This window comes from Chanodichthys erythropterus, chromosome 3, assembly GCF_024489055.1.
Source record: "Chanodichthys erythropterus isolate Z2021 chromosome 3, ASM2448905v1, whole genome shotgun sequence".
Classification (NCBI taxonomy): Eukaryota; Metazoa; Chordata; class Actinopteri; order Cypriniformes; family Xenocyprididae; genus Chanodichthys; species Chanodichthys erythropterus.
In genome coordinates, this window is record NC_090223.1 from 66279167 (window position 1) to 66294842 (window position 15676).

Below are 15676 nucleotides of genomic sequence, written 5' to 3' on the forward strand. Positions count from 1 at the left end.
GCACAAGTATGACTCCCAAATGAGGAGCACCAAAGCGTTAAATGTGGAATGTCAGTGGAAGAGAAACATGCAGTAGTTAACTATATGTTGACTAAATTACATCTTATGTTGTTGCATCCCAGTCCGAAAAAAAATGGAAGCCTGCACTCATGGTCTGTTTCGAAACATGTTTCTGTGTTTAAATAAGAGCAGAATCGAACATGTTACGAACGCAAACTTTACAGATATGAACCACGCTTAATATCGAAATAAATACCTTTCAACAAGACTATTTGAAGACGTCTGCTCAGAAAGCTGCTGGGTGTTTCGAATTCTTTCAATTATTGTATTGAATCTTTCACTCATAGCATTAATGTAATCTCTATTCGACGAGTGGGGGAGGAAATAGCCCTGTGATTGGCTGTCGCTTAACGAGCAATTTAGCAGTCTGACAAGCAATTGCAAAAGGCTACCTCCTGTTGAATGCTTTTTCATTTTTCTACTGTATTCACAAGTTTTGTACAAAACTACATTTGATCACACATAGGCCTAACACAGTTCAACATTCTAACAAAATCTCATCTCATTATCTTTTTACAGATCATTGTTAAATTGTTTTAAAATACAAGATTGTTGTAACAGGTAATGAGAGCATGGTTTAATTACCAAAACACATCAGTATGATTTTGTGATTCATTACTTAAAATAAGTTTACCTCTTTGATCCCTCTGTAGGATCCTCTCTCTTGCAGTTAATCAGAAGTAAACCGATCTGTTTGACCACAGTGGAATAGGATAAACTAACGGCATATTCTTTTAATATTAATTGATAAACTTAATTTGAGCGCTGCTAAAGGCACCATCACACACAATACAATAGGCAATATTGAAGAAAAACTTAAAGAAGACTTAGAGCAATAATTATCCAGAAAGTTCAAGCTGGCAAAATTTGGAAGAGTTGAAAATGACAATAAGGAGCATAAGGTATATACATGGTCACAAAGAAATGTAAAGACTCATGCATAAATGAAAGAGTGCAGATAGAGTGAAATGCAACGATGAGCTTTAGCCTGTATGTTCAGAGTTTTGACAAAGTACGTCACCCGGATCGTTGATCTGATTGGTTGAAGGACTATCCAATTGCGTGAATAATGCTCGTTGATCACGCCTCTTGTGCAGTAGAAAATACATACAGACTCCCCAGACCAATGTTCAATTTTAAATTGAGCTTGGTCTGGTGAAACACCTGAGCTGATTACTGTACACCTGTTCCATATCACTTAAACTTTCTTCCCGTGTTTGACTCTGCCTTGGATTGCCTCTGTACGATTCTTCACTGCCTGACTACCACTTGACATTTGATAATTAACAGTGCTTTGATCTGCCTGCATTGACACTATTCTTTAAGAGCTACTGTGCAGCCAAAATTATGTACCAGTTATCAATGTAAAGCTGCTTTGACACAATCTGCATTGTAAAAAGCGCTATATAAATAAAGGTGACTTGACCACTTGTGTTTGCTTGGACTGGCCTATTTCTATTGCTGTTTTGCTGCCTGCCCAGATCCTCTGCCTGTTATGACCATGTTTACTGCTCTAATATTGTTGGTTGCCCTGGTTATTCAACCCATGCCTGTCTGTACTTTGAACTTGCTGTGTTTTATTAAACTGCACATGGATCCCATTCAACCAGAGTCCTTGTTACAAATACATTTACAATGTAATTATATCTGCAGGATAAGATTGCCACGATGATAAAAAAATAAAGTGTCCAGGTCTTCATGGTAACCCTGTTGTAAAATCCCTTTAAAATTCAATATCTGGCACATGTCCCTCCATTGCACTTTGACCTCATTGCATTAAAGCAGAATTTGCAGTAGTACCCAGTCTGTCATCTGTTGCCCACAGATAGTTTTATAACTTCTGTAATCGGTTTGTTGCATTTAATAAATCTTTGCCATTTTTACCAAGTCTAATGTCTTCATGACTGTCATTTTAAAACTTTTTCCTGATAATTTACTCACCTCCATGTCATCCAAGATGTTCATGTCTGTCTTTCTTCAGTGGAAAAGAAATGAAGGTTTTTGATGAAAACATTCCAGGATTATTCTCCATATAGTGGACTTCACTGGAGCCCAAACGGTTTGAATTTTTTTCAAAACAAACAGACAATTTTGCACTCGAATTAATGAACATCGCAGCTCCATCTGTAGAGGTTTAAAATCTCCAGTAGCATTGACAGAATTCATGTGTCTCGCAGGTACACTGATCAAAGAAAGCCACTGGATTTTTCAAGTTAAAACTGAACATTGTATTGAATTTCATTGCATTGTATTGTATATTGTATTGTAATGCCTATGTATGTGTGTGTGTGTGTTGACCCAGATGAAGAGGGTCAAGCAGAACCTCTGCAAGCACGGCTTTTAAAGGACGTTCATGAATGGTATTTCATTTAGTATTTGTGTCAAAGTGTTTAGATGCTGTGACTGCTGTTTGTTAGCTTTCAATATACAGTTTTATCCTGATTAAAGCTTTACTGTAGCCGAATACATGACTGAGTAGGAGCACTTTTGTAAAGGTAGAGTTTAATTTATAGCATGAACAACTGTTTGTCTGTGAACATAGAAGTTTGTTGGTGTTTGTAGAATTTAGCTAACTGCCCAGCAAACACAAAACGTTTTTACAACTTTTCACAACGTTGTATTTTGGTTGCAATTAGGTAATGTTGTAGTACAACGTTTTAAAAACGTTTTAAAAACGTTTTTTAAAATAAAAAAATAATGTAACCAAAATAAAACGTTTTAAAAACGTTGTGAAAATACCAAGCTGGTATGTTTTCTTTAAGTAGTCAAAAAAACGTTAATATCACGTTTGTCTACTACGAAAACGAAACTATACCAAATTGCAACTTTTGGGAGACGTTTTATTCAGGTGTTAAAATAACGTAATCTGCACGTTGGAATACGACGTTTAAAAAACGTCATGACAGTACCAAAATACAACCATGTCAAAACAAAGACTATGCTAGGGCCAAAACACATACATTCTGTTTTTTTATTATTATTTGTTGTGCAATAGCCTATAGCCTACTTTTATTTGTACACCACGTTGATCATTTCTGGTATATAAAACATATGTTTTCTTTAGTCAAAAAGAAAAAAAGAAAAGAAAAAGAAAACTAAGTATTCTAAAGCTATATTATATTATATTATATTATATTAACCCCCCCCCCCCCCCCCATATTCAAATCCATCAGTTACAATCCCCCCAATATTTCAACATGAAAATCACAGTAGATCTATACTAAAATATGTATAATTCATTTATTTTGTAACAATAATTTTGTTTATAATCGAATATGTGTTTGTCATAATAAATTAGTAAAAAAAATACCCCCCCCCTCCATTGAACCGATTGGTAACGCCCAACCAATGCGCATCGCATTTTCACCAAAAAAACGCCAGTGGCGCTCTACTGTTTGAATGAATGAGAGCGGGTAGCACCAAAAAAGAAGAGAACCGCTGCCCAGCCGACTATATTAAACTTCTGTTCAAAGAGGGACGTTAAAAAGAATAAAGCATGTACTGAGAAGGAGGTATGAAAACATTGTAATAGTTAAGTACACTCCACATATATTTTAGCTAGCTAATCCATTGCAATTTAGCCATAACTATCAGTGTAACTGTAACCAATTACTAAAACAGCCATCTATTTTGTTACTTCATTTTTCAATAGCGTCTTATCAGTGACAAAAGTATTCAAATCGGTGTTTGTTTTCTTCCTTAATTAATCTGATTTTTTTGAATGAATTGGCTGAATGAACGATTTAAGTAGCTCACTCATTAAAACGTCGAATCGCTGCCACCTACTGGCGGTTTCAATATATAACATTATTTATTTTTAGAATCACTCCGTTATGTTAGAATTTGATGAATAGTTATATTCCATAAAGTTATGATAGATAGATAGATAGATAGATAGATAGATAGATAGATAGATAGATAGATAGATAGATAGATAGATAGATGATAGATAGAGAAGAAATAAATTATCCAATAACGCTACACACAAAACAGATTTTTTTTTTTTAAAAAAAACACAAAAAAACAGGCAGCATACCAACGCTCAACCCCCCAATGTTGAAACCAAATCTACGCCCTTGACTCCATCAGTAGTCTATTGTTTTAACGCTGTAATGTAAACGATAGCTGCTTAACTTTTGACATGTTTAATTGGCGTGCGCATTTAACATTTCGAGTCCCGTGAGCAATCGGATTGGAGTCACCATGGAAACGGGGCGGCAACCAGGCGGCAACTCAACCAACTGACAAGTGTCAAGCAAGAGCACGACCGTCTGTCACTGTTATTTTCACTGCTTTCAGGTAAGTTTAGTGCCTAAAATTACACAAATAATACATACAACTGTTCTTGACACGTTCATACATGTAATTGACAAGCTTCTGTTGAATATTTTCTTCATAGAAAAGGTTTGTTGTCTTTGGAAAAAGATCGTTAGAATCTCAACCGTTAGGCTAACTTTAAGAGGTAGACTAACTTGACATAAACTCTTATTTATGAAAGTTTGGGCTTTTAATCACATTTTATGTGTAGATTAGAGGTTTTGATAGTTTTGTAAATGATTTTCTGGCAATTTGTCAATGGATGATTAGAAAATATAACTTAAAAGTATGCGGTGTACTGTTAATCGGTGACGTCACTTATATGGAGCGTGAAAATGGGGTGAAACTAACGTTATTTCAAACATGTTTTGATATTTCATGGTAAATAAATATTGATTAAAATTGCACTGTGATTTCAGGAGCGTCAGATATATGAATAATTTATATTTATTGCGTCCAAACATAATTAAGTGACATTGTATGAGGAATACTAAATAAGTAAAGCTACAAATGTAAATGCTGGCATCTTAAGACTTTTTTTTACACACACACACACACACACACACACACACACACACACACACACACACACACACACACACACACACACACACACACACACACAAACACACAAAGACTATATATAAATATATATATATATATATATATATATAAAAATATATGTATATATATATATACACATATATATACACACATATATATGTTCTGTATATTATTCTTTCTCATTTCTGCATTTCACCTCTATTCTATTTTTTTTTTTTTTTAATAAACCTGACATTGAATACTACATTTTGTTGGCCCTGTGACAACTTGTTTATGTTCCTAGATTCTTCCATGTTAAAGTTTGATCAAAAGTTTATCAAGTATTCAAAAAATTCATCAAATATTTTTTGAGTCCTCTATGGCCATCTTGTTTAACTCTGCATTGAGGACACTTGGTATAGAGTTAGCAACCTACAGTAAGGTCCAACATAATTCAAAATGAGACAGATGATAATAAAAAAAGTACTGAGCATTGTGAATGTAAGAGCCTCACATTATATTAATAACAATCATTGTTGGTGTGTGAATTGCATTTCAGGGCAGTTTGTGAAGACGAGATGCTGTGACAACCTGGACAGAAGTCAGTTCCAGATCCACCTTCAACACCAGACTTCTCATATGGATTGCTGTATACTAGCATATTATTATTCGCTTCAGAATTGGGTGCATGCAGACAAATGTTTATAACATTCTTTCTTTCTGGTGTTGTGTCGAATTCTGTGACCTACCAAATCATATGACTATAGGCACTGCATTGACCTAATCTGACTAAACCTAACCCTAATCCTACCCTTTTGATAATTAACCATGGTTTTACTATAGTAAAATCTTGTTGTTGTTTTTTTTTTTTGTTGTTGTTGTTTTTTTGACGTATTGATTACCATTTGTATAATCACACAAATACCATAGTTAAAACTGTTTTTCTAGCAGAACCATGGTTCATTTGTGGTAACCATGGAATTACTACAATGACTATATTTTTTGCTTTTAATCATGGTAAAACCATGATAAATTTCCATAACCTACACCTTATAACCTACTAGGGTCACATAATTTAGTGGGTTACAGAATTCGGCATTATAACTGTTTGGATCAGCAATTAAAGGGTTAGTTCAACCAAAAATGAAAATAATATCATTAATTACTAACCCTTGTGTCAGTCTACACCCGTTAGACCTTCGTTGATCTTCGGAACACAAATTAAGATATTTTTGCTGAAATCTGATGGCTCAGTGAGGCCTCCATTGCCAGCAAGTTAAAGGATTAGTTCACTTTTTGAATGACAATGTCCTGATAATTTACTCACCCCATGTCATCCAAGATGTTCATGTCTTTCTTTCTTTGGTCAAAAAGAAATTAAGGTTTTTGATGAAAACATTCCAGGATTATTCTCCTATGGACTTCAGTGGACTCCAGACGATTGAAGGTCAAAATTACAGTTTCAGTGCAACTTAAAAGGCTTTCAGTGATACCAGACAAGGAATAAGGGTCTTATCAAGCAAAACGATCAGCCGTTTTTTTAAGTGCTTTCATTGCGAGTGCTTTCATGTTCCGTATTCTTCTAATGCTGTATATACAATGCCTTCCCTATTCTACGTACGGAAAAAAACTGAACTGGTGCCGGGGTCGTTCCGTAAGTTGAATAGGGAAGGCGTAGGACAAAAAGATTAAGCTTTTTTAAGCATAAACAACACAGGAGCACTCGCAAGGCGATCATTTGTGTTTATAAATCATATACAGTTTTTTTTTTTTTTTTTTTCGAAAATGACTGATCGTTTCACTAGATAAGATTCTTATTCCTTGTCTGGTATCATTTAAAGCCCTTTTAAGCTGCACTGAAACTGTAATTTTGACTTTCAACCATCTGGGATCCATTGAAGACCACTATAAGGAGAATAATCCTGGAATGTTTTCATCAAAACCTTCATTTCTTTTCGACTGAAGAAAGAAAGACATGAACATCTTGGATGACATGGGGTGACTAAATTATCAGGACATTGTCATTCAGAAAGTGAACTAATCCTTTAATTTACACTTTCAGTGCCCAGAGAGTTACTAAAACGTTTAAAACAGTACAGCGGGCCTACTAATATTAGTATTGGGTCTTAATATTGTAGAACAGCACAAGGGTGAGTAATAATATTGACATAATTTTCATTTTTGGGTTTACTATGTCATTAAGACAGCTCCTAGCTGCCACCTACTGGCATAACAATGTAACCTGCAATGAAAGCGCTGAAAAATCGAGAAATCGCTAACATAGTTTCTCAAAATCAGGTATTTATTGAACAATAAACTTCTTATTTAATATATATTATTTAAGTTCCGATGCCTATATATTTGTAATTTGTGTTGAAAAAAATCCTTAAAATATAAGCATTAGTTTTACTGCAAACAAGTGATTAAAATATAATTATTATAATCGCAATAAAATAATTTGTATCTATTTAAAATGAAATACTTTACAATTTACAAATTAAATGTTTTTTTTCTTCTGTAAAAACATCTGTCCTCTGAAATTTCTTGGAATTTGTTAATGACCCCATATTTAAATTCGCCAGTAATGGCATAATTTTCATGTGTTTTATTTATTTACATATTTACCTTTTTTTCCATATCATGTTACTTTTTTTACATTTTGTGAATAAATATGAGTGACAAAATTTGTGTGTAGTATAAATTATTAGGCCTACATATATGTTAATGTAGGCTTATACAATGGACAACAACCAGAGGTCTGCTCTACAGGTAAGGTAGTGCAATGTAAAAAGTTCTGTTGAATATTCAGATTTACAGAAATGTTGTAAACTGACATAATAGCTTATGATGAATTATAAAGAAATATAAAATACACCACTTAATGTATTTATCTTACCATACATTTATGTTTTATATATTTGTTTTATATGGTTTTAGTCATTTTATCTGGAAAGATAACACTAAAAAAAACATTTTGATGGCAGCATATGAAGTACTAGTTTGGACGTGTCAAGTACGTTTTTAAAACGTTGCAAGGAGACATTCAGACGTGATAAAAACGTTATAAAGACTTTTCTGCAATGTTGTGAAAAAACGTATTTATAACGTAAAAAAAACCCGACATCTGTCGTATTAAATACGTCCGATTAAAACGTTATCACGACCTTTTCACAACGTGAAAAAAACGTTTTTACAACGTTATTGTGTTTGCTGGGTGGCTAGCGAAGCAAAACCGCGTTGCTCTTTGTATATGTCCTTGATGCAACCAAAAATAGCAACAGAACTATACGTTCAAAAGACATGTACAAACAATAAGTACTTCCAGTTTGAAACCAATAAACTGCAGCTTCTGCTTTTAAAGTGGGAACTGCTTCATCTGCTTTGTGCAAATCCAGCATTGAACTCGTGTAGATTCTGGAAACTGTCTTCAGCGCCGCATCCAGTGTAGGAAATATCACTGATTATAACGGGTTCTGTTATCTTTTGATGCGTTGCACGCAAGATTAACGAAGATTAACAAAGGTCTTACGGGTGTGGAACGACATGAGGGTGAGTAATAAATGACATTATTTTCATTTTTGGGTGAACTAACCCTGCTCTAACAGAAAAAGCTGATCAACCAGTAGCTCTAAATGTGCTTCACAATCACCTCTTGATGAAGTCTCGTGTTCTTTCAGGGGTGCTTTACATTAAACAACACCTGTGAAATATCACAGAATTATCAAAAGTAAAAAAAAGAGTACTTTTTAACTATATGACAATGGTGATCTTTATTTGGTTTCTTGTCAATTATTTTTAAATATTTAAAATTATCCATGTGTTCTTACCTATTTATATGCATGCCTGTAATCAGGCAAAACAGCTCGACGATATACAATGCGTTGTTTTGAACATATGAACAGTTGCAGTTTATGCATTTAAACTTTTATTACCTTTTAGACCTAATCCATTAAACAGTTGCGATTTGAGGAGCGTGCACTAATATTTTCACTTCCACTCTTTTGCGAGTTAAGGACACGCCCACAAAGTGAAAGCAAACCTTTCAGGAACTGAATATATTGTAACACACACACACACACACACACACACACAGAGATTTGACTCAAAACTACTGCGCTAATTCAGTCATCGGATTCTTTCTTCAACATTTTGACAAGGTCAGAAAGTATTATGCATCTTATTTACTGAGTCGATCACTGAAAAAGCAGTAAGAATTGTTTCCTGTTTACTTTCACTTCAGTTTCACGCATTCAGTTTCTTATGAATTATATTTTAATTCCCATTAGCACCTTTAACAATCGTAATGCCTTGCTATTATTCTTCTAAGCATGTGTGTTTACTGTATATTACTGTTACACACCTACATAAAATTGGGGTTATGTTGAAAAAAACACACTTTACATGAAATATAATGTGCAGTAAATCTGATTTGTTGTCACAGAGTGTCAGGATGGTGAACTGCTGTGGTCTCGTGTCTGAGAAAAACCAGCCAGGTATAAACTCTCCTCTTCCTCCTGATGAGTACAGCTTTAACTGTGGTTTATTGTGGTTAAATTACAGCAGTAGGTGCAGATCTTCTGATGAGTCTGTGTTAGTGCAGATCTTATGATGTCGGTGTGTTTCTAAGTTCTCCTGATGTGTGTGTGCGTGTTCGTGCAGATCTTCTGAAGAGAGTGTTGAGATGACTCTGTGTGTTTCTCTCAGTTCCTCTGAAGAGCATTTCAGTGCAGCTGCAGGTCAAGGATCACGTGGTCTCCGTCAGCTCCAGTCTGCAGTATGTCAATGAGGAGGAGCGTCCGTTGGAGGCCGTGTTCGTCTTCCCGCTGCCCGCCGATGCCGCCGTCTGCCACTTCAGTGCCAAGATCGGAGAGCAGGAGATTGTGGCGGAGCTGCAGGACAAAGAGAGCGTGAGTCTTGCTGTTTTCAATTAAGTATATGGCTGTAAAAGTAATTTCAACTTAAATTATGTTAAAACTGAATCTCATATAACTTATAAAAATTATTTAAGCAATTTCAGCTTTCTTTTAAAAACACGTTGCCATGAATTATTGATATAATTATTTACAGTGCATGAAAAAATAAATAAATAAATAAATAAAATGGCTTGTCCTTTCCCTGACAGCAACATAGTGTGGGCTCAGATCCGGCCCACCTCTGGTCTGTGTAGCTACTTGTTCTTTTAACTAAATAAATAAAGTTATAGTGTGATAAGATGTTTACTATAATTATTGTTGTTTATAGACCCTTTTCACAGGCTGTGATGACTCGTTTTAACAGTCATCAATATCTTAAAGGGTTAGTTCACCAAAAATAATGTCATTAATTACTCACCCTCATGCCGTTCCACACGCGTAAGACCTTCGTTCATCTTCAGAACACAAATTAAGATATTTTTTGATGAAATCCGATGGCTCCGTGAGGCCTGAGCAATGACATTTCCTCTCTGAAGATCCATTAATGCACTAAAAACATATTTAAATCAGTTCATGTGAGTACAGTGGTTCAATATTAATATTATAAAGCCACGAGAATATTTTTGTTGCGCCAAAAAAACTTATATAGTGATGGCCGATTTCAAAACACTGCTTCAGGAAGCTTCGGAGCGTTATGAATCATTGTGAATCATCCAGCTTATTGGTGCATTACTGCCCCCTTCTGCTCCGGACAGTGACGCTGCTGACGTAAGACGTTTTTATTACCTTTCTGGACATGGACAGTATACCGTACATACATTTTCAATGGAGGGACTGAAAGCTCTCGGACTAAATCTAAAATATCTTAAACTGTGTTCCGAAGATGAACGGAGGTCTTACGGGTTTGGAACGGCATGAGGGTGAGTCATTAATGACATAATTTTCATTTTTGGGTGAACTAACCCTTTAACACTTAAGGTCTGAGGTATCGCCGGCGATACCACCACGTTTTTTTTCTTACCAGTGTGAAAGAGACTCAAAATACTCCGTCAATGTTGCACATACAATTAAGAGTTATACACCATTTTAATCTGTGGAATATCTTCTTTTATTTGTGTACACTCAGAGGAAAAACAAAATGTTGTGCTTTTTGCAAAATAATGAAAACTAGTCCAATCTGATACTTAGTGAATATCAAAGTTTTAGTGAGATATCAGGTTTTAAATCATGTAAGTCAAATCGAAAACAAACTTCTGTGTTTATGTAATCTGTATGAAAAGAGAGCCATGTCAGAAGTCCGTGATTCAGCTCATTATCCGCTAATGCGGCCACGCCCACGGAGGGAGCGCTATTCAGACGCAAATTCAGAGGCAATACATGCATTCATCATCTCAATCGTGTATTTATTGTCTTGAAAAGTGTTTATCTGGATATTATAGCGATATCTGGAAGCCTGTTAGTTCCTGGAGAGCCACATGGTTGTTCTTCTTTAGATTAATTTGTGGACTAAAGGTGTACAGAGCGCCCTCCAGCTGCAAGTATGAATTGAAAACACAGTATCCAGCGCTGACAATAAATATTGAATAAATATTACTCCTCTGTATAGAAAATTGACATAAACATGAGAATCCATCAATATTTTTCCAAATGTGCATGCTTTTAAGCTAAAAGCCTATATGAAATCCCATAGAGGTAACATAACTGTTCAGACACTTTGCATCACAGAAATACATTATATTTCAAAGAATATAATAGAATACCATTATTTGAAATTGTAATAATATTTCACAGTATTGCTGTTTTTTCTGTATGTTTGATTTACACCATGATGAGCTTGAGACATGATCAACAGAGGGTTTTTTCACAGCCTATCTGTCTGAAAGAGCTCATTATTTATGCAGGTCATTACAACTCATTATGTGATTCTTTTGTCTTCTCAGGTGTAAATGACCCATTATTCATGATGATTCACGCCTCCACGCATACTGTGTTTCTTGACAAAAAGTGTCTTACAAAGTTTAAATCTCTCTATTGTTTTATATGAAGGAGTAGGCAGCATACGTTTTACATAATTTTGAAGCAAAAACTCGTCTACAACCTCCAATACCCAGACATCTTGTGAACACATATATAATATTATTTTTTTGGCCTTATTTCAGTGACTTAAGTTTTTTGTTTTTTCAATAACCACACATCAAATACATCACCAAATTTGATCACAGCACCAAATACTTAAAGACTTAAAAGGTTTATTTTCAAACTTAAATATTTTTATATTTTAACCTGGACTACAACATGCCCTAATGATTAGAAATGTTCTGATCTATTTGTTATTGTTCAGTAAAACTGATGTTAATGTTAATTAACATGTTAATTCATTATTACCAAACTGACAATGAAAAATACTTATAAAGCATTAATTATTCAATATTAATTTCTTAGTTACTGTTTAATAACATTACTAAAATCAAAAGAACTTATTTAATTGAACTGAGATAAAACTAACTATGATCAGTTGTGTTTCTTAACTAACATTAACAAAAAATAATACTTTCTGTAACAAGTGCAGCTATTGCTCAATCTTAGTTAATGCATTAAATAATGAGACCTTATTGTGAAGTGTTTCCTGTTGTTCTTTATAGCCTAATTCTTTTGCACTGTAATCTGTTTGAAAATTTTACTTTATATATTTTTTGTGCATTGTATTTAAAGGTGCCCTAGAGTTAAAAATTGAATTTATATTGGCATAGTTGAATAACAAGAGTTCAGTACATGGAAATGACATACAGTGAGTCTCAAACTCCATTGTTTTCTCCTTCTTATATAAATCTCATTTGTTTAAAAGAAGAACAGGCGAATCTCAACATAACACCGACTGTTACGTAACAGTCGGGATCATTAATATGTACGCCCCCAATATTTGCATATGCCAGCCCATGTTCAAGGCATTACACAAGCCAGTATTAACATCTGGATCTGTGCACAGCTGAATCATCAGACTAGGTAAGCAAGCAAGAACAATAGCGAAAAATGGCAGATGGAGCAATAATAACTGACATGATCCATGATATCATGATATTTTTAGTGATATTTGTAAATTGTCTTTCTAAATGTTTCGTTAGCATGTTGCTAATGTACTGTTAAATGTGGTTAAAGTTACCATCGTTTCTTACTGTATTCACGGAGACAAGAGCCGTCGTTATTTTCATTTTTAAACACTTGCAGTCTGTATAATTCATAAACACAACTTCATTCTTTATAAATCTCTCCAACAGTGTGTAATGTTAGCTTTAGCCACGGAGCACTATCAAACTCATTCAGAATCAAATGTAAACATCCAAATAAATACTGTGCTTACGCGATTAGACATGCTGCATGACGAACACTTTGTAAAGATCCATTTTGAGGGTTATATTAGCTGTGTGAACTTTATGCACTGTTTAAGGCAAGCATGAGCTCCGTTGGCAGGGAGCATGAGCATTTAAAGGGACCGCAGCCTAAATCGGCTCATATTTAATGATGCCCCAAAATAGGCAGTTAATGAAATCTATGGGGTATTTTGAGCTGAAACTTCAGACACATTCAGGGGACACCTTAGACTTCTTTTAAAAAGACGTTCTACGGCACCTTTAAACATTCAGAGTTTTTTTGTCATTACAAAAAGAGTTCTTAAACCTGTTATACTATGACAACACTTTTTTTGCAACTTATGTCAATATCGTGATAATACCGTGATAAAAGCTTCAGCAAATAATCGCAACACAAAAATTTGATACAGTCACATGCCTAATTGACTTATTTCATACATCTATTTGGAGAGTAGTCAGGAACTCACCATGCCTTCAAACAAGTCCTAATGAGGTGCGTATCCAAAAATATCCAAATAAGAGTCCGCACACTCCACCAAAGAAGCAAAAACATCAAATGCAAGACAAAAACAAAACTTTTACTAACTTTTACTAATAAATTTTTATTAAGATATCTTTAATACTTCTTAAGTTACAGACATGCAAACTTGAGGAAAAAAACACAAGAAGTGCTTTTTTTCCATTTTTGAACTGTTACTGTTGGCATATAATGTAATAAAGATTGTGAAAATCAATAGATTTTACTTATAGACCTACCAATCTTTGTGTAAAAATAAAATATTCATGCTGCCATCTTTTAAAGTCATTTTTTAATGTCCCTCTAAACTGGCTCCAAATCTCAGGCGAACATGGTCATTTTGACCCCCCTCTACAAAATAGTGGATTTCTTGGTAAACATACATCTGTGACATTTAATATTTTGGCTTTCATCACACTTTATGTTAGTCTTTCTACAGAGAAAATATTAACAAAATCAAAAATTTGAGCTGGGGTCCTCTGGTTGATTTGACACGGAATGACCCTATTGTGTTTTTTTTTAAAGAACCATTTTCCAGAAACATCCCAGAAATACTGTCCTATTTAATGCAGATTTTTCCTTACAAATTAAATTATCAGCTTAACAATTTGAGTAAATGTAGCTGTGTAAATGGTAGAGGAACGTGCATTTCTGAACATCGTTGCGCTGTCCGGTAGCTCAACACTTTGCTACTTTCAGACATTCGGTCTCAACCTTACGTACGTAAGAGTAGAATACGTAATAGTAGAATTAGTCAGATATCTGCGGTGTGGAAGTGACATTAATAATTTACTTTTGAAACATGAGTCCTTTTGGATTTATACATTAGATTATAGTACCTAGGGGATTAAATGAAGACTTTGATATTTGTCTGTTTCTTTAGGTTTTTTCTTTGTTTTTTTATTATTACTAATTTTGCATGATACAAATTTGACATTCACTTTTAGTATCTTTTACTATCTTTTACTAGTATGTTCCATGACTTTTTTGTTGTTGTCATGTGATCCTTGAGTAATCACCTGTGACTATAAATAAAGGCTTGCTGGGTAAAAACTTTTAATTGTCTAACGAAGAGTCTGCGAGGTCCAAACGTAACCCATGTGTGAGTCCACTATTACATTTTTTGGCAAATTATGGAGATTTTGTGTGCTGAATTTTTTCAGTTTTTTATTGCAATGCAATTGGATTGAAGTAAATAGTGTTTGTGGTTATGGAAGTGTTTGTCTTTTGCAGGCGCGGGATCAGTATGATGACGCTGTGAGTTCAGGTCAGCAGGCGTTTCTGCTGGAAGAGAGCGATGAGAGTTCGGATGTGTTCAAACTGAGTGTCGGGTGTTTGTCTCCGGGTGAGAATGCCGTCATCTCCATCGTCTATGTGATGGAGCTCAGCGTTCAGGCCGACCACGCCCTGCGCTTCTGTCTGCCAGCCGTACTCAACCCCAGATACACACCCGCAGGTGCAGATCACATGACTTCAGAAAACACACACTAATGAACACAATTCACAATTCCACACAGAAATTGGAAACTGGCTTAAGATGCAATTTTCACTGACCTGATTGTCTCTCATGTGGATTGATATTAAGGTCTGTTTGCACTTTCTAGTTTTAGAAAAGACTTTTCTGAAACAAGTGATACAATAATCAGCAGGTCTTTCTGTGCCAAAATTAAACGATGTTTAGAAAGCCAATGTCTAATATTTTTTGTGCAAAATAAATAGAACGTATTGTCAATAAAATAAATCATTTCAGCATTTCTCTTGTTATAAATTAATATTTACCTGTTTTTGTCATTTTTATGACTACTTTGACGCTCTTAATCTTATAATTAGATTATGCGACTTTAGCCGGGGTTTCACTTGCGGGTTCACATATAGTAAAGTGTAATTTATTCCTGTGATCAAAGCTGAATTTCCAGCATCATTACTCCAGTCTTCAGTGTCACATGATCCTTCAGAAA

The 15676-nt window shown here is 34.7% G+C and overlaps 1 protein-coding gene across 8 annotated transcripts in view; it reads left to right on the forward strand.

Moving 5' to 3' along the window:
- The first annotated feature begins 8333 nt into the window (after positions 1-8333).
- Positions 8334-15676, forward strand: part of LOC137006292 (von Willebrand factor A domain-containing protein 5A-like) — a 29827-nt gene continuing 22484 nt past the window's right edge. For 6 of the 8 annotated variants that reach the window (XM_067366926.1, XM_067366932.1, XM_067366939.1 and 3 more), the window contains exons 1-4: positions 8334-8469; positions 9362-9413; positions 9625-9827; positions 14952-15174. In XM_067366926.1, coding sequence (XP_067223027.1) covers positions 8464-8469; positions 9362-9413; positions 9625-9827; positions 14952-15174 — 484 coding nt within the window. In that variant the 5' untranslated portion in view covers positions 8334-8463. Of the gene's footprint in view, positions 8470-8959; positions 9128-9361; positions 9414-9624; positions 9828-14951; positions 15175-15676 lie in introns of those variants that run through there. The other 2 variants (XM_067366955.1, XM_067366965.1) reach the window with 2 other exon arrangements.